Here is a 22,479-nt window from a genome sequence, read left to right as displayed (position 1 = left end):
ATAGTTTTTGTAAAGAGCAGTGACCTTTGGAGATTAAATAAAGCCACTAATGAGGTTTGTAAACCAACTATCAACCTATATTGGTTTATGTTTGAAAAAAAAGCAACTCATGATTTCTGTACCAAATCCCATGTTTTTAAGAGCTTGTCTCCTGATTTATGAGGCGGTGAGGTTGGCAATACTGAAGGTCAGATAATGCAAACTTTGGACAATGCAGAATGAATCACTGTTCAAGGTTTGCATTAACTTAAAGAAATGTTGGATAATCTAGTTTGTTTAAAAACTCAAGGGTCTTGGAAATTATGGAGTTTCTTTACCCGACTCTCAGTCACAACATCGTGGTGCACATATCCACTGGTCTGTGGGGACAAACCTTGGTGATGCTGCGCTTTTCAACAGCAAGGAAAGCAGGTTGCAGATTCTGATGAAAGGTTATACCTGAAATGTTAATTCTCCCCCGCCCCCTCCGCCCCCACTCCACATATACGATAGCCTGACTTGCAGCATTTTATGCTTTTGCTTTATTTTTTTGACATGCACATTCAGTTTCATTTCCTAACAAGTGCACACGCACCCCCCGGAAAAAAAACAACCGTCGGCGCTTTTTTTTTTGTTTCACATTTACTGTTTTTTATTGTACAACAGTACTTATACAACTCATCAATTACATAGTAAATCCATTACAGCCATTGACCACAATAAGAAAAAAATAAAGCCTTGAGAACAGCTTTACGGTTAACAATATAAATGCAATGATAAATTTTACAAATGAATCAATAATATTTTTTTAGGGAAACTAGATTTTTATTCTTTATTCAAGTACAACAGTACTTATACAACTCATCAATTACAAAGTACATCCATTGACCACAATAAGAAAAGAATAAAGCCTTAAAAACAGCTTTATGGTTAACAATATAAATGTAATAAATTTTACAAATGAATCAATAATTTTTTTTAGGGAAACTAGATTTTTATTCTTTATTCAAGTACAACAGTACTTATACAACTCATCAATTACAAAGTAAATCCATTACATTCATTAGCCGCAATAGAACAAAGCCTTAAAAACAGCTTCAGGGTTAACAGTATAAATGCAGTGGTAAATTTTTACAGATAAACCAATAATATTAACAGTACAGGCATCCACAGTGAAAAACAATTTTACGCCAGTCATATTGGCAATCTAGTAGTTGTCCTTTTTTTTAACATTCAAGTACAACAGTACTTATACAACTCATCAATTACATAGTAAATCCACTACATTCATTGACCACAATAAAAAGGATAAAGCCTTAAAAAACAGCTTCATGGTTAACAATGTAAGTGTAATGATAAATTTTACAAATGAATCACTAATATTGCCCTGGGCGCTTGGGCTGAAGGCAAGCCTGCCGGCGCCGCGTTGGCTCTCGGGGGTTGTAGTTTGGCCGGACGGCCAGCGGGCGGAGTGGCGGACTACATTACCCAGGGGGCCGCGCGCTGGTGACGCACGCGGAAGTGGGGGAAGGGCAAAGAAAAGAAGCCGAACGACAGGCGCCGGAGCTCGTCCCGCAGTTTTTGTGGGAAGAGAATCACCGCGTAAACATCGAGCGACAATGGCAGGATCCGGGCTTCCCAGGCGCATCACCAAGGTATTGGACCCCAAACGCTGTTTATTATACACATACATTTAGTTTAAATTACCTGTTGTGAGGCGGTCGGGGATTTTTTGTTTCTCGCTTGAGAAGCCACTTCCGCTTTGTGAGTGAATGCTGAAGAGAGAGAGAGAGAGAGGGCGCCTCATGGCCTCAACATGGCGGCCGGGAGAGAGAGAGAGAGAGGCGAGTGCGGGCCCGAGGCGGCTGGCTCCGCGGATCGGGGCCTACACGGCCCAAGTCAGGCGTTGGCAAATGAGCTAGGCCGCCGCCGCAGCGGGTTGCGTCACAGAGCGCGGGGAGCGCGGCGAGGCGGAGGAGGCGGAGGCCTTCACAGCGCTCGCCGCCTGCGCACCAGGGCGGGCTGCTCGCGCGCTCATTATTGCAGGCGGCGGCTGGGCGTTGTCTGTCTGTGTGTGGTTGAGGAGGAGGGCGGGCTGGAGCCGCAATGGGCAATCAATGAGAGGGCGGGGGGAAACACAGCCCCCAGTCTGAAGGCGCGCTGGCCGTCAACGGGTGAAAGGCCGGGCCCGGGCTAACACCCTGTGACCTGATCGCCAGCCCGGGCCACCCGCCAGGGGTGGGGCTGTGGGGAATGGGGGAGTTGTGTGTGTGTGTGGGGGGTGGGAGGGTGTAAGGGAGAGGGGGGGTTAGGGCAGGGCTGTGGGAGTTGGGGGAGAGGGGCGGGGCTGTTGAGGATGGGGAGAGGGGCGGGGCTGTAGAGGATGGGGAGAGGGGCGGGGCTGTAGAGGATGAGGATGGGGAGAGGGGCGGGGCTGTAGAGGATGAGGATGGGGAGAGGGGCGGGGCTGTAGAGGATGAGGATGGGGAGAGGGGCGGGGCTGTAGAGGATGAGGATGGGGAGAGGGGCGGGGCTGTAGAGGATGAGGATAGGGGCGGGGCTGTAGAGGATGGGGAGAGGGGCGGGGCTGTAGAGGATGGGGAGAGGGGCGGGGCTGTAGAGGATGGGGAGAGGGGCGGGGCTGTAGAGGATGGGGAGAGGGGCGGGGCTGTAGAGGATGGGGAGAGGGGCGGGGCTGTAGAGGATGGGGAGAGGGGCGGGTCTGTAGAGGATGGGGAGAGGGGCGGGGCTGTAGAGGATGGGGAGAGGGGCGGGGCTGTAGAGGATGGGGAGAGGGGCGGGGCTGTAGAGGATGGGGAGAGGGGCGGGGCTGTAGAGGATGGGGAGAGGGGCGGGGCTGTAGAGGATGGGGAGAGGGGCGGGGCTGTAGAGGATGGGGAGAGGGGCGGGGCTGTAGAGGATGGGGAGGGGGGCGGGGCTGTAGAGGATGGGGAGAGGGGCGGGGCTGTAGAGGATGGGGAGGGGGGCGGGGCTGTAGAGGATGGGGAGGGGGGCGGGGCTGTAGAGGATGGGGAGAGGGGCGGGGCTGTAGAGGATGGGGAGAGGGGCGGGGCTGTAGAGGATGGGGAGGGGGGCGGGGCTGGAGGGGGAGAGGGGGCGGGGCTGTGGGGAGGGGTTTTTGGGGGAGGGGGCAAGGGGCGGGACTTGTGGGGAGGGTAAGATAGGGGCGGGGATGTTGGGTGGGCTGGTGAGGGGGTAAAGGGCAGGGTTGTGAAGGGGCGAGGTGGGCTGATGTGTGGGGAAAGGGGAGGGAGCGGGGCTCGAGGCGAGGTGCTTCTGCTCTATTGCACAATAAGGGAAGTGCTTTGTGATGCAAATTGACTGCTTGGGTAGATAAACTCCTAATACGCAAGCAAAAAACGGGATGCTAGAAATCTGAACTAAACAGAAATTGCTGGAAACATTCAGCTGATCAGGCAGACCTTCTGACGAAAGTCCATCAACCCGAAATGTTAACTCTGTTTCTCTCTCTCCACAGATGCTGCCTGATCTGCTGAGTAGTTCCAGCATTTTCTGTTTTTATGGGTAGATAAGCTGTTCAGTTACATAGCACAGAAAGAGACCATTTGGTCCAACTGCTCTATGCTGGTGTTTGTACACACGGTTCATAACATAAGAAATAGGAGCAGGAGTAGGCCATTCGGCTCTTCAAGCCTGGTCCGTCATTCAACAAGATCATGGCTGATCTTCGACCTCACTATCCCCATCTTTCTGTTCACCTGTCTGTTAGCTGAAGCACAAACATCTCTTGGACTAAATAGTTAATTTTGTACTTCATTGCACAACTGAATGTTTTATATGCTTTTGGGTTGATAAATAAAGGTAATCCTGTGTGAGCTACAGAATAAATTAATCAGGCCATCAGAAATCCAAGCCAACATAAGGTGTGTGCTACAGACCACCAGGTTAACACAATAAAGGCACTTTGCTCGTTGAAGAGATAAAGGCATCTAAGGAGAGGAAATATACTTTTAATCAATAACTTAAGTCAGACAAATGTACATTGGGAAAGACCTATCTACAGTCTGCGTTAGTGAGTACAATGCATGACTAATTCAAGACTGGGTGTGTAAGTGAAGTCTCAACAGCTAGTGTTCATTTTGAGCTCTGGCAACGTACAGAAAATGGAATCCATAGTACCCTTGGGGGAGCACAACCACTGGGTTAAATGTGATCGGTGATTCAGAAATACCAAAGACCAGGATATACATACCCAAGATCAGCAAGCTCGGACTAAACAACTAACCCTAACTGGATTAATTAAGGGGAAGCTAGATAAGTACCCAAAGGGAGAAAGGAATAGAAGGTCCAGTGATGAGGTGAGATGAAGTAAGGTGGATGGAGGCTCGTGTGGAGCATAAACATGGGCAGACCAGTTGGGCTGAATGGCCGGTTTCTGTGCTGTAAATTCTATGTAATATATAATTACATTGCAAGGGAAGTAAAGGAAATTAAAAGTGAAAGAGGGACAAATTACTTCCATTAGTCTAGCAAAGGGATGGGATTTCCTGGGATGGATATAAGAGTATGCAGAAACGCATCAAAAGGGCGGTCAGGGGCAAAGCAAAGCAGTTTCTCCAGAGACCTGGAGAGAAAAAAGCGCACCTGCAGAGGATGACCATGGGGGTTTGTGCGGGGATCAGTATTGCAATAGCAGGAGGGTGGTTGGATCTGGACGAGCTTGAAACTGGGGATAAACATGCAATAGTAAATATTAGAATGATTACTTCCTCAAAGTATTCACCTGGGGGCGATGCCATCCTCTCAACAAAAAAGGTACCATGGCAAGAAAGTCCCAGACAAGCTGAAAGGGCCTAAAATGGCCATCTCCAGGGTTCGATGGTATTTATCGCAATGTGCTGACTGATTAGATGAGGGAGCTTTGAGAGGCATTGACGCTCATGAGGGAGGTAGAGGACACTGGGGAAGTATCAGATTAGGAACGGGAACGTAATGCTCGTATTCAAAAAGAGTGACAAAACAGAACGCGCACCGACAGACTTTATAGTTTTATGTCAATTCCATGTAAAATAATGGAATTGACTATTGGGAGTAAACCTGAAGGTCAATATGTACAACATAAACAGCTGTCAGTGTGGCTTTAGAAGGGGAAGATTCTGTCTGACCAAGCTCTGAGTTCTTTGAGGAAGTAACAACCCAAGTAACGGTGTTGTACTTAAACTTCCAAAAAATCTTTTTCTAAAATTCCATATGAAAGACTACTTGGGGAGTTTGGGGTAAGACTTAGGAATAGGTAAGGAATTGGCTGAAGGGTACTGGTTAGAGGAGTAATAAGTGATATATCAGGGAGGCTCCAGGGTTTGGTCTTCATAGAACCATGCAGCACAGAAGTATGTCATTCAGCCCATCATGTCTATGCCAGCTCTTTGAAGACTATTCCAATTAGTCCCATTTCCCCATCACTTTCCCTAAAGCCCTACAAATTTCTCTTTTTCAAGTATTTATTTAATTCCCTTTTGATTAAGGGCAGCACGGTGGCATAGTGGTTAGCACTGTTGCCTCACAGCGCCGGGGACCCGGGTTCGAATCCGGCCTCGGGTGACTGTGTGGAGTTTGCACATTCTCCCGGTGTTTGCGTGGGTTTCCTCCGGGTGCTCCGGTTTCCTCCCACAGTCCAAAGATGTGCGGGTTAGGTTGATTGGCTGTGATAAATTGACCCTTAAGTGTTAGGGGGATGAAATACATGGGGTTACGGGGACAGGGTGGGATATGTGTTGGTATAGGGGTTACGGGGATCGGGTGGGATATGTGTCGGTGCAGGCTCGATGGGCCGAAGTGGCCTCTATCTGCACTGTGGGGTTTCTGTGATCTGTGAAAGGTACTATTGAATCTGTTTCCCTTTTAAGGCCGTGCATTCCAGATCATCCTAACACTCTGCATAAATAAACTTCTCATCCCACCCTTGTGTCTGTGTTGGGACCGCTGTTGTTTCTAGTTTGCATCAATAGATTGGATTCGGAACCTAAATGCAAGTTGGTTAAATTTGCAGACGGTAGCAACTGGGCAGGGAAGTGGAATCATAAGAGGCAGCCCAAAGATTACAGAATGAGTTAAAATATGCGAGTGGGCTGAACAACAGCCGAGGAAATTTAATGCAAAATATTGCACATTGGTTGGGGGGGGAAATGGGTGACCTATGTACTCTGTGAATTATGCTGAATTAGCTAAGAATGAAGTTGAATAAGGTAGATAGATGCATTTTTTTGTTCTAGTGGGAGAGTCTATAATAAATCCAGAACCTTAAAATTAGCTAGGCCATTCAGGGGTCATATCGGGAAGTCTTTCTTCACACACTGGGTAATGGAAATCTGTAACTCTCAAAGCTTTTGAGGCTATGTCGATTGAACATTTAAAAACTGAGATTGATAGTTCCATATCTCTTATACAGCAAAAATCTACGGTGGGTAAATGGAGTTAAGATACTGATCAACCATGATCTAATTGAATGCCTGAGGAGGCAGTGATCAAACTGCAGTGCTCTGGTCAGACTGCATCTTAAGTAGTATGTCCAGTTCTGGTTGCCAAGAAACAAGGGAGATATTCAACTGCTGAATTTAGTGTGAAATGTCAGTACTTTTAATAGCAAAAGGCTTTTTGGTATATTAATGAAGTATATCCTATTTGGATACATTTTTCAAAAAAAGTTTGCAGACAAAAACCGCTTGGAAAAACTGGTTGTGCATAATTTTAGACATTAGCCCCTCTTAGTTGGCAGTTTGCTCGTCTGCTCTGCTCACGGGATTCCTGGAGAGTTTTCTAGCTAGGAATAGAGTTTCTGCTTTGGGTGCAATTGGAGAGGGCAGTTTTCCACTGCAGTAACAGCACGACGAATCCTGGATCTGATGTGGCGTGGGATAAATACAAAGGATTGAGCTGCTTTGTTGCTATATGTCTTGACTTAACCTCAGGAATGCCATCCAGAATTGCATTGAATTTACAGCACAGAAACAGGCCGTTCGGCCCAACTGGTCTGTGCGGGTCATCTAACCCAATCTGCATATCGATCTATTTCTCCCTCGTGTACTTACCTAGCTTCTCCTTAAAGATATCCGTGCTATTCACCTCGACTACTCCATGTGGTAGCAAGTTCCACATTCTCGCCACTCTGGGTAAAGAAGTTTTTCCTGAATTCCGTATTGGATTTATTGGTGACTATCTTGTATTTATGGCCCCCAGTTTTGGACTCCTCACAGGTGGAAACATTTTCTCTACATCTATCCTATCAAACCCTTTTATTGTTTTAAAGACCTCTACTAGGCCACCTCTCGGCCTTCTCCTGGAGAAAAGAGCCCCAGTGTTTCCTGATAGTTATATCCTTTCAGTTCTGGTACCATCGCCCCTGTAAATCTTTTTTGCACCATCTCCGGTGCCTCTCTATCCCTTTTGTAATGTGGTCCAACCAAACACCGGTAATCAGAGGGTTTCTCTCTAGTTTCAACTCCGGATGAGGAAGGTATCTGAGTAACTTTATTCTTCATCTGTTTACATTTTTAGATATAGCTTTGCAATATTTGCTTAAATTGCAGGTAAATTACTTGACTACCCTTCTCCTCTTCCATCCTATCACCATTGTCCTTTTTCTCAGCTATTTGCACGATTGTAAAAGATAACTCCTCCTTCGTCCCCAAAGTAGGTTTGTTGAAGCTGTTGGTGGGCCACTGTCCAGGGAGCTTTTTTCCCAGCAATCAACACCTGAACAGGTCCACGGTCCAGATCTGGATGGTCAACATCAAAGCCCCTTGTAACCATCCCTCTCTGGCTCAGGCCAGAACACCTGAGCAAAAACTCAATCAAAACAATTGCTCAGAATTTTCGCACTGATTTAACCTATAAAAGTTCCCCCTTTCAGTATCTCAGTTTAATTTTCTGCCTGGATGTCACAGTACATTGAGCATTGTCGTTCCACCTGATAAACTATAACTCACGATGCATTGTCTCTCATGCATAAAATTTGTACGAAGTAGATGAAGTCTCCCAACTCAAGCCCCAAACTGATGGGGGCACCCTTAGAGTCATAGAGTTATACAGCACAGAAAGAGGCCCTTTGGCCCATCGTGTCTGCGCCGTCCATCAAGCCCTGTCCAATCTAATCCCATTTTCCAGCATTTGGTCCATAGCCTTGTATGCAGTGGCATTTCAAGTGCTCATCCAAATGCTTCTTGAATGTTGTGAGGGTTCCTGCCTCTACCACCCTTTCAGGCAGTGAGTTCCAGACTCCAACCACCCTCTGGGTGAAAAAGTTCCTCCTCAAATCCTTCTTAGAGGAATTGTAGCTTTGAATAGACAATTTAATGGGTATGTTTTGTGTTTTTAATAATTGTGAAGGAATTACTTGAGCAATTTAGTAACTTATGTTACCACTTCCAGTTTAAGATGATTTGAGCCAGTCACACAATGCTTTGTCCTACAGGCTTGGCAGCTTTGTGGCCATACTCTAAGGGTGGGTGCTGGAAGAATGACTCCTAATTATATGGACTAGTGACAAAGCTTGGTTTACTTTTTATTAGAATTTCTTGATGTAGTTTTGTGCTGGCTTTATGAATGTTTGACGGACTACGCTGTAATAATACCACAGCTCCAACAACTTTGATGTTTTGACCCTGGGAAACCAAAACTAGGAGCTGTAAATATAAGACAGTCTAATAAATCCAATAGGGAATTCAGGAGAAACTTCTTTACCCAGAGTGGTTAGAATGTGGAACTCGCTACCACATGGAGTAGTTTAGATGCATTTAAGGGGAAGCTAGGTAAATGAGGGAGAAAGGAATAAGGTTATGTGATGGGGTTAGGTGAAGAGGGGTGGGAGGAGGCTGGTGTGGGGCATAAACACCGGCATAGACTAGTTGGGCTAAATGGCCTATTTCTGTGCTGTACATTCTGTATAATTCTCATCTTTCCTGCTCAGTGGGACTGCCCTTGCTTGGCTCCAGTCTTGCCTATCAAATCATAGCCAGAACATCTCCCGCAAATGCTTCTGTTCCCACCCCCCGTGCCATTACCTCGAGTCGCCCAAGGATCTATTGTTGGCCCCCTCTTCCTCATCTGCAACTGGCCTTCGGTGACATCACCCAAATCATGAGGTCAGGTGCCACATGTAGGCTGGCTGCACCCAGCTGTACCTCTCCGCCACCTCTTTAGACCTCTCCACTGCCTCTGCGTTGCCAGCCTGCTTGTCCGACATCCAGCCCGGGTGAGTCGTAATTTCCTCCAGTTAAAGACTAAAGTGTTCCCCTTGGGCCCCCACCACAAATGCCATACTCTCGCCTCCAGTACCCTCCCCGGGCACTGTCTCGAGTTCAAGCTGACTGCAACCGTGGCATCCTGAGCTTCCAACCCCATATCTTCTACTTGCACCACTGTAACATCGTGATGCGCTATCGATTCTAATAAAAGGCTGAGTAGAGTTCAGAACAACAGGCTTTTATTAACTACTGAATGCAACTACAAACAGATCAGGACTATGCCTCTAGTGGACGACCGAATGGCAGAGAGCTGCCGTGCAGCCGTCCTTATACCAGGTAGCCAAGGGCGGAGTCAGCTGAGGCATAGTCAGGTATAACAGTGAAACAAGAGTGAACGACAACAACAATAGTGAACGACAGTGGTTTATCGCCCATCGCCACCCCTGGCTCAAGCCATCTGCTGCTGTAACCCACATCCATGCCTTTGTCACCTCCAGACTCGACCAGTCCAATGCTCTTCTCGCCAGTCTCCCATCCTCTGCTCATCCAAAACTCTACTGTCTGTATGCGAGCCTGCAATCGTGCCCAAATCCTTGCTGGTTTGCATTGGGGGACCAGTCAAATTTAAAATTCTCATCCTCGTGTTCAAATCCCTCCCTGGCGTCACCGCTCCCTATCTCTAACCTCCTACAGCCCTCCAAGAGCTCTGCATTCCTCTTGCCTCGTGCACACCCCCCATTCCCTTCGCCCCACCATTGGCGGCTGTGCCTTCAGCCATCTAGGACATAAAGCTGTGTCATTGTCTCCCTAAACCCTCTGCCTCTCCCACCTATCTGACCAAGCTTTTAGTCGCCCATTCCAATATCTCCTCCTTTGGTTCGGTGTCTGATTACGCTTCTGTGAAGTGCCTTGGGACATTTTCTTATGTTGAAGGTGATATATAAATGCAAGTTGTTGATGTGAAATTGGGCATTACAAATTTGAATAAATTGAGTTTTTTGCAAGAATCCTGCAACCTGCAAGAAAATTTAAAATTAAATGTTATATTTGCAATTATAAAGGCAGTCGGCATACTGCACTCTGTCAACAGGATGAACCACAGTACTTTACAAACTACGAGCAGTGTGCGATATAATTCAGATATACTTAGGAATTCCGTTTGTTTATGAATAAATATTCATTGGCATATAGAAAGAAGGCATTTCTATAGCGCCTTTCACGATCACCAGACATCCCAAAACACTTTACAACTAATGAAGTACTTTTTGAAGTGTAGTCATTGTTATAATGTAGGAAACACAGCAGCCAATTTGTGCACAGCAAGCTCCCACAAACAGCAATGTGATAACCAGATAATCTGTTTTTAGTGATGTTGATTGAAGGATAAATATTGGCCAGAACACCAGTGAGAACTCCCCTGCTCTCCTTCAAAATAGTGCCACGGGATATTTTACGTCCACCTGCGAGAGCAGAGGGGGCCTCGGTTTAACGTCTCGGTGGCATAGTGGTTAGCACTGTTGCCTCACAGCGCCAGGAACCCGGGTTCGAATCCGGCCTCGGGTGACTGTCTGTGTGGAGTTTGCACATTCTCCCCGTGTTTGCGTGGGTTTCCTCCGGGTGCTCCGGTTTCCTCCCACAGTCCAAAGATGTGCGGGTTAGGTTGATTGGCTATGATAAATTGACTCTTAGTGTTAGGGGGATTAAATACATGGGGTTACGGGGATAGAGTGGGATATGTGTTGGTGTAGGGGTTACGGGGATCGGGTGGGATATGTGTCGGTGCAGGCTCGATGGGCCGAATGGCCTCTATCTGCACTGTGGGGTTTCTGTGAAGACGGCACCTCTGACAGTGCGGCACTCCCACCGCACCGCACTGGAGTGTTGGCCTAGATTTTGTGCTGAAGTCTCTGGAGTGGGATTTGAACCCACAACCTTCTGACTCGGAGGTGAAGGTGCTACCCACTGAGCCACATCTGACACCAAACTAGTGGGGCTCATCCGGGATGATGTAAGCCGCAAGTTTGCAATGTAACGTTTGTCGTAACGATTTATTGATTAAAGATACTGCAGAGCTGACCGTGAGATGCAGAGATAATAGCTGTCAGTTCAGCTGTGAAACCGAGGGTGGCGGCTCTCCGTGCTAGTCCTCTCAGTCACAAAGCTGGCTGCTGACTCCACCAGCCAGCTAGCAATTTTGGAACTTCTAACTTTTACTGAAAGGGCAAAGAATCTTGCAGTATATTCGGTTAATTTCTCCTCTAATAGCTTGAAATAATGCTACATACCTTCTGTGTTTCCCAGAGGACTCCTGGCCCCAGTAAATTAAAAGTGGACTCGTAGATACCTTTCTGTGTGGTCTATCCCGCTCTGATCTATAACTAAGCAATGTCATTGTTCTTTCTGCTTTACTAGCCACAAAAGTTATTGCCAGATTTCTTGGTCTTCTGTTACTGTAAGATCCTACGGCATTTAGCTTCAAATGCCTCTTGTCTGCACTCAGGTTTTGGCAGACTGTCTAGGTTTGCAATAATTGTCTTCAGTTTATGTATGGTGATGCTCTCATTCCAAATAGTGAATGCTGCTGATAGTCTAGAGCGCGAAATATCTCCGTAATCTGCGCAGCTTGTTTGATGGTGTGAATTAAAGTCCACGCCTGTCCCTTCTATAAACTGTGTAGTGATTATCAGTTGTCTGGGTTCTGTTACTTTTTCTTACTCTATTTCTTTCTTCAACTCTGTTTAATAATTCCTGCAAGCCCTCCGAATTGTTCCCAAATGCGTTACAAATGATAGTTTCTCCACGTGAAAGGTCGCTGGTTTGTAGCTTTCACGGGAAAACAAATGGAATTCTTGAATACAATTTCAAAACATTGATTAAAAATAAAAATTGGATTTAACTTACTGAATCATAAGCCTGTCCACGTTTATTTGCTCCTTGGTACCCAGCGAGACTGTTGATCGTGAAAATGTTCTCAGTGGAAAGTAAATAACACGCCTTCATCATAGAAACATTGGAAAATAGCATTGTGGTTTAAAAACATAGAAACATAGAAGATAGGAGCGGGATTGGCCATTCGGTCCCTCGAGCCCGCTCCGCCATTCAATGCGATCATGGCTGATCATCCAAACTCAGTACCCTGTCCCTGCTTTCTCCCCATACCCCTTGATCCCTTTAGCCTTAAGAAATATATCCAACTCCTTCTTGAATATATTTAATGAATTGGCCTCTACTGCCTTCTGTGGCAGAGAATTCCACAGGTTCACCACTCTCTGGGTGAAGAAATTCCTCCTCATCTCTGTCCTAAATGGCCTACCCCTTATCCTTAGACTATGACCCCTGGTTCTGGATTCCCTGACCATCGGGAACATCCTTCCTGCATCTAGTCTGTCCAGTCCTGTCAGAATTTTATAAGTTTCAATGAGATCCCCTCTCATTCTTCTAAACTCCAGCGAGTACAAGCCCAATCTCTCCTCAAACGTCATTCCTGCCATCCCAGGTATCAGTCTGGTGAATCTTCGCTGCACTCCCTCCATGGCAAGAACGTCCTTCCTCAGATAAGGCGACCAAAACTGCACACAATACTCCAAGGTGTGGTCTCACCAAGGCCCTGTACAACTGCAGCAAGACATCTTTGTTCCTGTACTCAAGCCCTCTCGCTACGAAGGCCAACATACCATTTGCCTTCTTAACCGCCTGCTGCACCTACATGCTCACCTTCAGCGACTGGTGCACAAGGACACCCAGTCTCGTTGCACTTCCACTTCTCCCAATCTATTGCCATTCAGATATTTTATTTCACTGGTCTCAGTACTGTTGGATTGTGCAAGTAAATCTACTCTTCTTGTCCTTTTTTTTATTCCCTTTTTCCCCTCCCCTCGCCCAATCTACCCAAGTAGCAATTTGGGGCTGATCATGACTCATTTGAATGGGTCAGCATTGTCAAAGGGCCATGGGTGATTCTTGATGTTGGAGCCCAGGGAACCGAGTGCTGGCAGGCCATTCACCCATGGGGCATCTGCTCTGAACCAGAAGCCAATCCTGTTCTGATGTCCAGGGCAGATACTTTCCAGCAAGGATTGGGAGCTGGACCTCTGGCTTTTATTCCCACCCCGGGTGTGCGTTTACTTGCTGAGCTATTGGGGAGTGCTACATTTGTTTTGCTAATTTCTGGCTTTTAAACATTGTCGGCAATAATATATTTTGTGACTTGATTTTTTTTCTTTAGCAGAGAAGTTTTGTAATAGAGTAGCTAACTGAAGATTTGCAAAGAATTCATGAGGCAGATTGCTCCAGTCTCCATGAAAAATTGTGTTGTGATAATCGTGTCTTGTAAAGTTGACTAAAATGTGTGCGTACCTAAAGAAACCAGAGTTGTGGGTGTAACATTTGTGTTTAGAGTTCTCCACATTGTGAACTATGTTGGGTCATTGTTAAGCCAAGTGGTTTGGAGTAAGTGATTTATCGTCCGTTAGAAACTGGCACTTCCATGTCTCCTGACCTTGCAGCTTACAGTAGAAATCACCGTACACAGTAAGTGTCCGAATTCACAACACTGTCACGTCAAATTACTTTTGCCCAAGTCTCTCTCTTAGGCAGGAATAGGCAGATCAGATGAGAGTAAACAGGAATGGGTTTGTTGAGCCTTGCGGCCGTTTCCTGTTCTTCAAAATTCTTCTGTTCTGAGCTCACCTAGCAAGTGGCTGTAGAGTGTCATCAATAAAAGCAGGTTGGTTACCCATCCTTTCAGCTAGAGAACATGTGTAGTCCTGTGGTTCACATGAATACACCTTTAAAAATGGCAATGCCTCAATTCCGTTAGGCAGTGTACAATCATTCTGAATTAAAGAGTAGAGTAGCGTGATAGAGTTCAGTGGGTACCTGCAGCAGTAACAGTGAGGGTGACTTACCTAGAGAAAGACATTTGCATTTGGACACTACCTTATTTCTCTGCCTCCCAGCTGCCCACAGTTAATGACTAGAAGTTGGCAGCCATTAATGCCACAGACAGCAATGACCAATGTATCCAAATCCGTAAACCTTGAATTTGTTCACTGATGCAATGCAGTGTCATTTTTAGACCTTCGTGTTCGCTGTAACAGCAATGCAACATTGTTCAATCAGGGTGTTGATCTCATTCCTCATTTTAGCTTGTCAGGAATGTCATCTTGAAGTCGCTAACCCGGCGTGTGCTTAGTACAGTACCACATGACACTCTCCCAAAACCTCATGAAATTGCAGAAAAAAATTGCCTCTGCCATTGGGGGAAAAAAACTATAAACATTTAATGTTTGAAAAGTCTTGGGCTTTACTTTAGCTGGAATGTGTATCCATTATTAGAGATGGCAAATGTCTAGTGTACTTGCTATCTGTCACACATTGCCTAATGCAAATGTGAGACTTTGTGGCTTAATTTTTTAATCATTTGGAATGTATGCAAATTCTCCAGGATATGCGAGTCCCAGCCACTTAATTAACCATCCGCAAACTGGGTTCTGATCTCTAGTTTGATTAACAGGTAACCTTTGAATTGGACATCATCGCTTTAAAGAGGCATGGAATGATCTTCCGAACAACATATACATTGTACTTGGTTTAAATGCTCCTCATTACAAAACATTACATTATTTCAACTTACCACAAGTACCACAGGCGATCTGATGGTATACACACCATTATGAAGCAGAAGACTTGCGTCGCCTCTTACTAGCTAGCACTGGCTGTGAGCTGCAAAGGCTGGCAGATTAATGCAGCCATGAATTGGCTGGACCTCAAATGTGGCTGTTGTTTCTTTTGGGAACTTCAATGACTTGAAAGGTCTAGTGTTGTCCCTGCCACTTTGTCGTATATAACAATGTTATGTACACGCACACACGGCAGATGAATGCAAAGTGTTCAGAATAGCTCTCTTCCCACTGCTTCCACAGTAACTTTAATGGAGACAGCGAAGGCACGAGTTGATTATATTTCTGCGCTGTGCTCCTATTGCTCCAACAACAAGGACTGTGGCCATCAGCTCAAAGTGGTGCTTCTACCAAGCAAACAGCACCTGATGGTGCGTTAATTGGCAATGCCGCTGATTTACAGTTTTCATTGGGGGGGGGGGAATTGCACACTCCCGCCCCCCAAAACAACAGTGACGATTCCCAAACCATATTTAATAAAAATTGAATGTACCATGCTCACTGGAAATCAGTAATTAATTGAAAAAAGTACAGTGACATTAAAATTTTCTTACTACAATCTAAAGTTAGAGCGTACCTACACGCATGTTCTATCAAAAGAAAGCTTATCATTAGGGGAGTCTCATAGGCGTATTTACTTTTTGGTCAGACAAAAATTGTTTGGACACTACAAAAAATGTTCAAAAATCCTCAAAACTCCGCTCATTACCGGTTGGCCAATCCTACACCTCATTAGCGTTGTGACGTGCTGGTTGACCAATCCTACAGTTCAGTGACCTGATGGTTCACCAATCGGTGCGTCACGGGCAGGACCTAATCCTCCAGTCTCCCGAAACTTTGCTGCCATTTTTTTTCATCCCCACAGCGACAGCACCAGCCAAACAAACCCCCACATTGCGGCTCCGGGAGCGGCGGGTGAGTTTACACACAGCGGGCGGGGGAGCGGCAGCGGCCGCCCATCAACCGCGCCACCCGTGGGGGAGCTCGGCTGGGGTCCGTCTCGGCCCGAGAGCCCAGCCGGGCCTGAAGCGCTAGGCCCCGCACGGCCGGTATCACAACGGCGCTAGGCAGAGAGTGGGGGAGGGGGAGAAGGAGGGACAGACAGAGGGACAGACAGGGGCAGGGAGACCGCACGGCCCAAAATTGCCCTGGCAACGCCGGGCACCCCCAGCTAGTGTTTCATAAAGTAGGAGGGATACCAAGGATTAAAGTATCTGTTGAAGTTCCCACATCCTCAGCACTGATTTTTCTGCACATCAGACCTGTGAATTTTTTTTCCATCGGAAAAGTAGAACACTGACCGAGGGGTTTGGATACTTGCGAGAAAGCCTGTATATAATGAGGGCGGAAATGATGTTGGTTCACACTGAGAAACCCCACTCATTCAGGCCCTGCATTCTATGGAGATCTGTCTGATCATATATTGTGGTGCTAGTTTTAGCCACAAGAGGCCCCCAGTGAGTTGCATTAAGTAATGAAGCTGACTGGTGTATTTGCTGAAAATGTGCTATGAAATTTCGGCTCCTTCGCTAACGCAGGCTGAACTCCTTCTTGTTTAGTGGAATCCTTGGATAAATAGATTTAAAGCCTAACTGGAACAACCAGACCAAATAAAATCATCTTGAATTACTGAGTATGAAGTGGAAGTTAAGCTACAGTTATCTAAAGCTCTGGTTAAACCCCACCTAGAGTACTGCATTCAGTTCTGGGCACCGCACCTCAGGAAGGCTATATTGGGCTTGGAGGGGGTCCAGTGCAGATTCACCAGAATGATATACCGGGACTAAAAGGGTTCAATTGAGGACAGGTTGCATAGACTAGACTTGTTATCCCTTGAGTATAGAAGATTGAGTCAACTAATTGAGGTGTTTAAGATGGTTAAATGATTTTATAGGATAGATAGAGAGAAGAAGGGGGCATAATAAAATTAGAGCTAGGCGGTTCAGGGATGATGTCAGCCAGTGGCTCAGTTGGCAGCACCCTCGCCTCTGAGTCAGAAGGTCATGGGTTCAAGCCCCGCTCCAGGGACTTGAGCACAAAAATCTAGGCTGACACTCCAGTGCAGTGCCGAGGGAGTGCTGCACTGTCGGAGGTATTGCCTTTCGGATGAAACTTTAAACCGATGTCCCGTCTGCTCTCTCTGGTGGATGTAAAAGATCCCATGGCACTATTTTGAAGAGCAGGGGAGTTATCCCCAGTGTCCTGGCCAATCAATTCCTCAATCAACATAATGACCAGATAATCTGTCTTTGTTATCACATTGCTGTTTGTGGGAGCTTGCTGTGCGCAAATTGGCTGCTGCGTTTCCTACATTACAACAGTGACTACACTCCAAAAAGTACTTCATTGGCAGTAAAGCGCTTTTTGAGATGCCCGGTGGTCGTGAAAGGCGCTATATAGATATGCAAATCTTTCCTTTTATGTCAGAAAGCACTTCTTCACACACGGTAGTGGAAATCTGGAAAACTCTTCCCCAAAAAGCTGTTGAGACTGGGGGTCAATTGACAATCTCAAACTGAGATTGATAGATTCTTGTTTGGCAAATACAATGTTGCTGGGGAGATGCTTGCTACCCTTTTTGGTACATATTTAAAAATGGCTTATCTGTACGCTCATGCTTTTCCAACATAGTTTCTTTAAATCGGGGTCTCCAGATCTTGACGTGTCTGCAGGATTATCAGATTTTTAAGTATTTGACTTAACCAGCACATTTCCATCGCTGTACATACCATTGTTCAGTGTAGCACAGAAAGATCGGAAAACCACTGCCTTGCTCAATGTAGAGAATGCTCTTACTGAACATCTGTCTTCATAGCCAATGACCTTTCCTACTAAAATGGTAATATTGAGGCACTCCAACTGCCTTGACGAATGGAACTTTCAAATATTTAAAGAGCAGAAATCATGCACCATATTTTATTTATTTGCCTTGGATTTTGTTTAGGCGCATGGCTTGACATGAAACCCGGCCACGGTTCTGGCTGCACTTTCACTGTGTAGCTGCTGCCTTCAAATTTTTGTTAGCTGTGAGAAAAGAAGAAAGAACTTGCATTTCTATAGTGCCTTTCGTGACCTCTGGACATCCGAAAGTGCTTTACAACCGAGTACCTTTTGAAGTGTAGCTATTGTTGTAATGTAGGAATCGCGGCAGCCAATTTGCACACAGCAAAATCCCACAAACCGCAATGAGAGAAATGACCAGATAATCTGTGTTAGTGATGCTGGTTGAGGGATAAATAGTGCCCTGCAGTTCTCCGAAATAGTGCCATGTGATCTGTTGCGTTCACCTGAGAGAACAGACCTCGATTTAACATCTCATCCGAAAGGCGGCACCTCTGGCAGTGCAACACTCCCTCAGTACTGCACTGAAGTGTCGGTCTGGATTATGTTCTTAAGCCTCTGGAGTGGGACTTGAACCCACAACCTTCTGACTGGGGTAAGAATGCTACCACTGAGCCAAGGCTGACCCTTCTGGCAGTGCTGTTTGTTTTGGATGAGTTGAAGACATGTTCACAAGTGGACTTCATGTTGTGTAACAAGTGTCGTTGAAGAAATCTGCTGTGAAGTTGAAAGCACAGCAGTAAGCATGGTACTGTAATTCAATATGGGATATTTAAAACCACAAATGCTTCTGGCTCCCTTGATTCAGCAATCTGATCGGGGGATACGTAACACAGTTGTTAGTGTGTTTGTATAATTTTCATTTAGAAATTAATTTCACATGTAATTGGGCGTGTGTATTACTAACTTGTCCTTTTTTATCATTTTCAGGAAACCCAGCGCTTGCTCGCAGAGCCAGTGCCTGGTATAAAGGCAGAAGCAGATGAATTCAATGCACGCTACTTTCATGTTGTTATAGCTGGTCCACAGGACTCCCCATTTGAGGGTGGAACTTTTAAACTTGAACTATTTCTTCCAGAAGAATATCCAATGGCGGCTCCAAAAGTTCGCTTCATGACCAAAATATATCACCCAAATGTAGACAAGCTGGGCAGAATCTGTTTAGATATTCTGAAAGGTAATCACCTTAATTTTATTCAGTGTATCTTGACCAATGCAGCCTTTGTGTGGTTTTTAACTAATGCCATGTTTTGATTCCACAGATAAGTGGTCCCCAGCTTTGCAGATTCGTACAGTACTGTTATCAATCCAGGCATTGCTAAGTGCTCCAAATCCAGATGACCCATTAGCAAATGACGTAGCTGAACAGTGGAAGAGCAATGAAGCCCAAGCCATAGAAACAGGTACGTGGGATTATTTGATATTCTGCTAGTAAAGGAAATAGAAATGAAAGGGGCAGCTCCAGCTTCCGATTCGACATGAATTAAACAGCTCTTGTGCGGCAGTAATAACCCCAGCTACGGTCCTTTTGACCCTTTCACTTTGCTGGGATGCTCTTGTCCAGTGCTGTATAAAAGGCCTCACTTGGGCTGTCTCTGTCTTCAAACATGGTGCAGATTCAGATATACACAGCATTATCACCAGTGGCCATGATGGGTGCTTCCAGCTCCTGGTCTTCAAGTATTATGCCTGCGAGACCAATGGCTTCCAGCAGGAGTCAACTTAATAGTGTCGAGACCATCGGTTTGGAGGAGCTGTTTTCTGTGATACTGTTGCCCTGTGCAGGTTGTGGTATCGGGGATAGATGATAAGGCAGTGTCAGTTGCCACTGACTGAAGGTCTAGCTTGCTTTTGTTGGGATGGTCATCAAACAAATAATTACGGATAGGCAAAGCTGTCCACATTAATTTCAGAAAAGTCTACATGTGTCAACTTGTAAATGCCAAGAAGCTGGGGCAATCCTATGATTTTGGGGAAAGGGGTTTCGAACCTTATACTGTCTGGATACACTCATTGTTGAGACCTGCCATTGTCTTTTGGGATGTGCCCTGAAATTCTGCTCAACATTATTTCAGGTTGTCCCCGACACGGAGCTGCAGGGAATCTGGTTCTAGTGGGGTATGGTAGTGTAAGTGGTTATGGACAAGTAATCTACTGGACTAATGTTCCAGAGAAAATGATTTTAAATCCCACCATGACAGTTTGTCAGGTAAAAAATCTGGAAATTAAAAAGTCTGTATTGGTAAAAGTAACAATGAAGCTGTCAGATTATCGTTAAAAACTCATCTGGTTCACTAATGTCCTTTTTAGGGAAGGAAATCTGCTGTCTTTACCTGGTCTGGGCTCTCTCTGACTCCAGTCCCACACCAATGTGGTTGATTCTTAACTGCTCTCTGGAGTGACCTACCAAGCCACTGCGTTCTATCAAACTGCTACAAAGATATACTTAACAGAATTGTGTGAGCACCTTCACCACATGGACTGCAATGGTTCAAGAAGGCAGCCCACCACCGCCGCCACCTTCTAGGGATGGGCAATAAATGTCCGACTTGCCACATCCCGAGAATGAATTACAAAAGAAACCATGGCAGCATCTCGCCAATACCACAAAGTAGGTGAGCAATTGAAGCTCTTCCCCTTTCTCTCCAGCCCAGCCCCAGCCCCACCCCCTTTCCTGGGACTTTCTCCGCTGGCCCTTTAATGCTGTCTTCAGCAAAACTGTAGCCAGTTCTGTGAAAGTGATTGCTGGCACTTTGGTCCAGGCAGGGTCAGCCCCCACAGCCGACAATGAGCACTGGGGTTTTCCGTGTGTTTTGCAGGTGCAATTCTAACTTTATACTCCATGATGATACCAACTGTCTCTGGGAGTGTCACTTTACACAGTTGCATTCTGGGTGGTATTTCAGGTATAAAATCCCAGTCAGCTGCAAACTGAACTGCTGACTGCGAGCGTGGGAGAAAAGCCTGGCTTTGGATGCGATCATTTTGATTATTACTCCTTTTTTATAAAAGGATTGTTTGTTTTCAAGGGCGTGATATCGGAATTGGCTAACTGGACAAATTGTTTCTACTCATTTTGTTACTGTCATAGTTATGCACAGCTGTGCAAAAAATATTGCAGTATGTTTGAAACCAGTTTCCACGTGAGAACTGTGTGCTTAAAAATGTCTTTATCTTGCAGCCAGAACGTGGACTAGGCTATATGCCAGTGGGAACTTCAGAAGTTGAATGCACGTCACAACTCCTCTTGTTCTGCCAAGATCTCTTGCCTTGCATTCAAAGAACACAGTCTTAGAAAACTGCAGAATAAACCCAGACAATAAAATTCTTGGTGTTTAAATGCATATTAGAGACTATTTGTCATGTTCCGATTCACTATTAAAGCATGAGCAGAGTCTATACCACTTTGCTTTCTCTCTTCCCCCAGTTAATTTGAAAGCAGCGATGCACCTCTGCTTTATTTACAATGACTGGCGTTTTTTTCTCTTCGCACTGTGAATGAAGATCGGCTCAGTTAGCTGCTTTGTCGTGTAAGTTTATTTTTTGGGTTTTGTTTTTCCTGTGATGCTGAAAGCATTTTGAAAGCAGCTAACTTATACACAGTAGATCATGCCCTTCACCAAAACTAGTAACCTTTCTTTTATGGTGCAGTAGATTACGCAGCTTAGCTGGTTATTAGTTTGTCCAGTCAGTAAAGGAAAGGGGGAAAAAAGCAGCACATCCATATTGTGACTCTCCAATGTAGACCCTGAAAAGGCTTGTTACTTTGTATGGCTTGTCTGGGGGGGGGGGGGGGGCGAGATTTCTGTAATGTTTTAGTAAACTTTTTTTGTTCCATTTGGCTGTTGTACTGTGTTACTCTTTCCACAGAAACGCAATGCGGTAAATAAATCTTCGAGGTTTTACTGATTGGTTTCATGCTCATTAATGAGAGTATTTACACCCCATCTTTTTAATTACGACAAATGACCATGTTTTTCATTTCAAAGCCCAAGGCATCATGTTCAGATCTTGCATGCAGTCCCAGTGAACTGAATAGAAAGTTTAAGAAAGAACAACTGTCTTGGAGCACTGCACAACATTTGTAACTGCACCTGTAGCTTGCATTTATTAAAGGGGGATTCAGTCATTCGTTCTGTCAATTCGACCATCTCTTTATTTGGACCTGTGATCTGTTGGAGCACGTTAATGTATGTTGTCCATTTCAGCTTGGTCACATGCTAACAAAAGGAAATTCCAGAGCATACCAAAAATAAAAATTGGAATTTTAGAAAGTTTGAAATGGTACATTTTTATCTGAAAGTCAGCATGCTGAGCAATGTATAATACTTAATATACACACCAGTGGTCTGACAACAGTCCTCTGAAATCATGTGCACCAATTGGCTGCCATGTTTCCTACATTACAGCAGTGACTATGCTTCAAAAATACTTTGTTGGCTGCAAAGCTCTTTGGGATGACCTGAGGTCGTGAAAGGCGCTATAGAAATGCAAGTCTTTCTTTCATGTCAACTGTCCCAGTCAATAGTAACCTTGCTTCTCCACGAGTTAAACCTGAACCTTGCAGCTGTCTGCTCGGCCTAGTTGACTGTTCTGGTTGGTCAGACTTTGATCATAATACAGGAAACTTTCTGGTATCCGGCACTGACGGGATCGAGCTGGTGCCGGTCGATCAACACTGCCGGAGAAACCAGCGCTAATGTTAAAACATACGGAGCTTCGGAGCTCCGTATCTAGCAACAAACCCTGTTGCT

General features: G+C 45.5%; 1 protein-coding gene across 1 annotated transcript; it reads left to right on the top strand.

Moving 5' to 3' along the window:
• Nucleotides 1-1,481: 1,481 nt before the first annotated feature.
• On the top strand, nucleotides 1,482-21,630 carry LOC147105503 (ubiquitin-conjugating enzyme E2 N). Its single transcript, XM_086009916.1, has 4 exons — nucleotides 1,482-1,634; nucleotides 18,656-18,902; nucleotides 18,988-19,128; nucleotides 20,907-21,630. Exons 1-4 carry the CDS (start codon nucleotides 1,599-1,601, stop codon nucleotides 20,951-20,953), a joined length of 471 nt encoding a protein of 156 aa, XP_085866042.1. The 5' UTR covers nucleotides 1,482-1,598; the 3' UTR covers nucleotides 20,954-21,630.
• Nucleotides 21,631-22,479: the final 849 nt, after the last annotated feature.

This window comes from Somniosus microcephalus, chromosome 17 (genome assembly GCF_052327205.1).
Source record: "Somniosus microcephalus isolate GS21.2 chromosome 17, FLI_Smic_1.0, whole genome shotgun sequence".
NCBI lineage: Eukaryota > Metazoa > Chordata > Chondrichthyes > Squaliformes > Somniosidae > Somniosus > Somniosus microcephalus.
Note: the sequence above shows the minus strand (reverse complement) of the source record. Positions and strands in the feature narration are given on the sequence as shown.

Excerpts from the sequence above, each read along its gene's own strand:
- LOC147105503 (XM_086009916.1), top strand. The coding sequence starts at position 1,599 with ATGGCAGGATCCGGGCTTCCCAGGCGCATCACCAAG. Across the intron at positions 1,635-18,655 it reads TTCCCAGGCGCATCACCAAG|GAAACCCAGCGCTTGCTCGC; the intron begins GTATTGGACCCC and ends TATCATTTTCAG. Across the intron at positions 19,129-20,906 it reads AGCCCAAGCCATAGAAACAG|CCAGAACGTGGACTAGGCTA; the intron begins GTACGTGGGATT and ends TTTATCTTGCAG.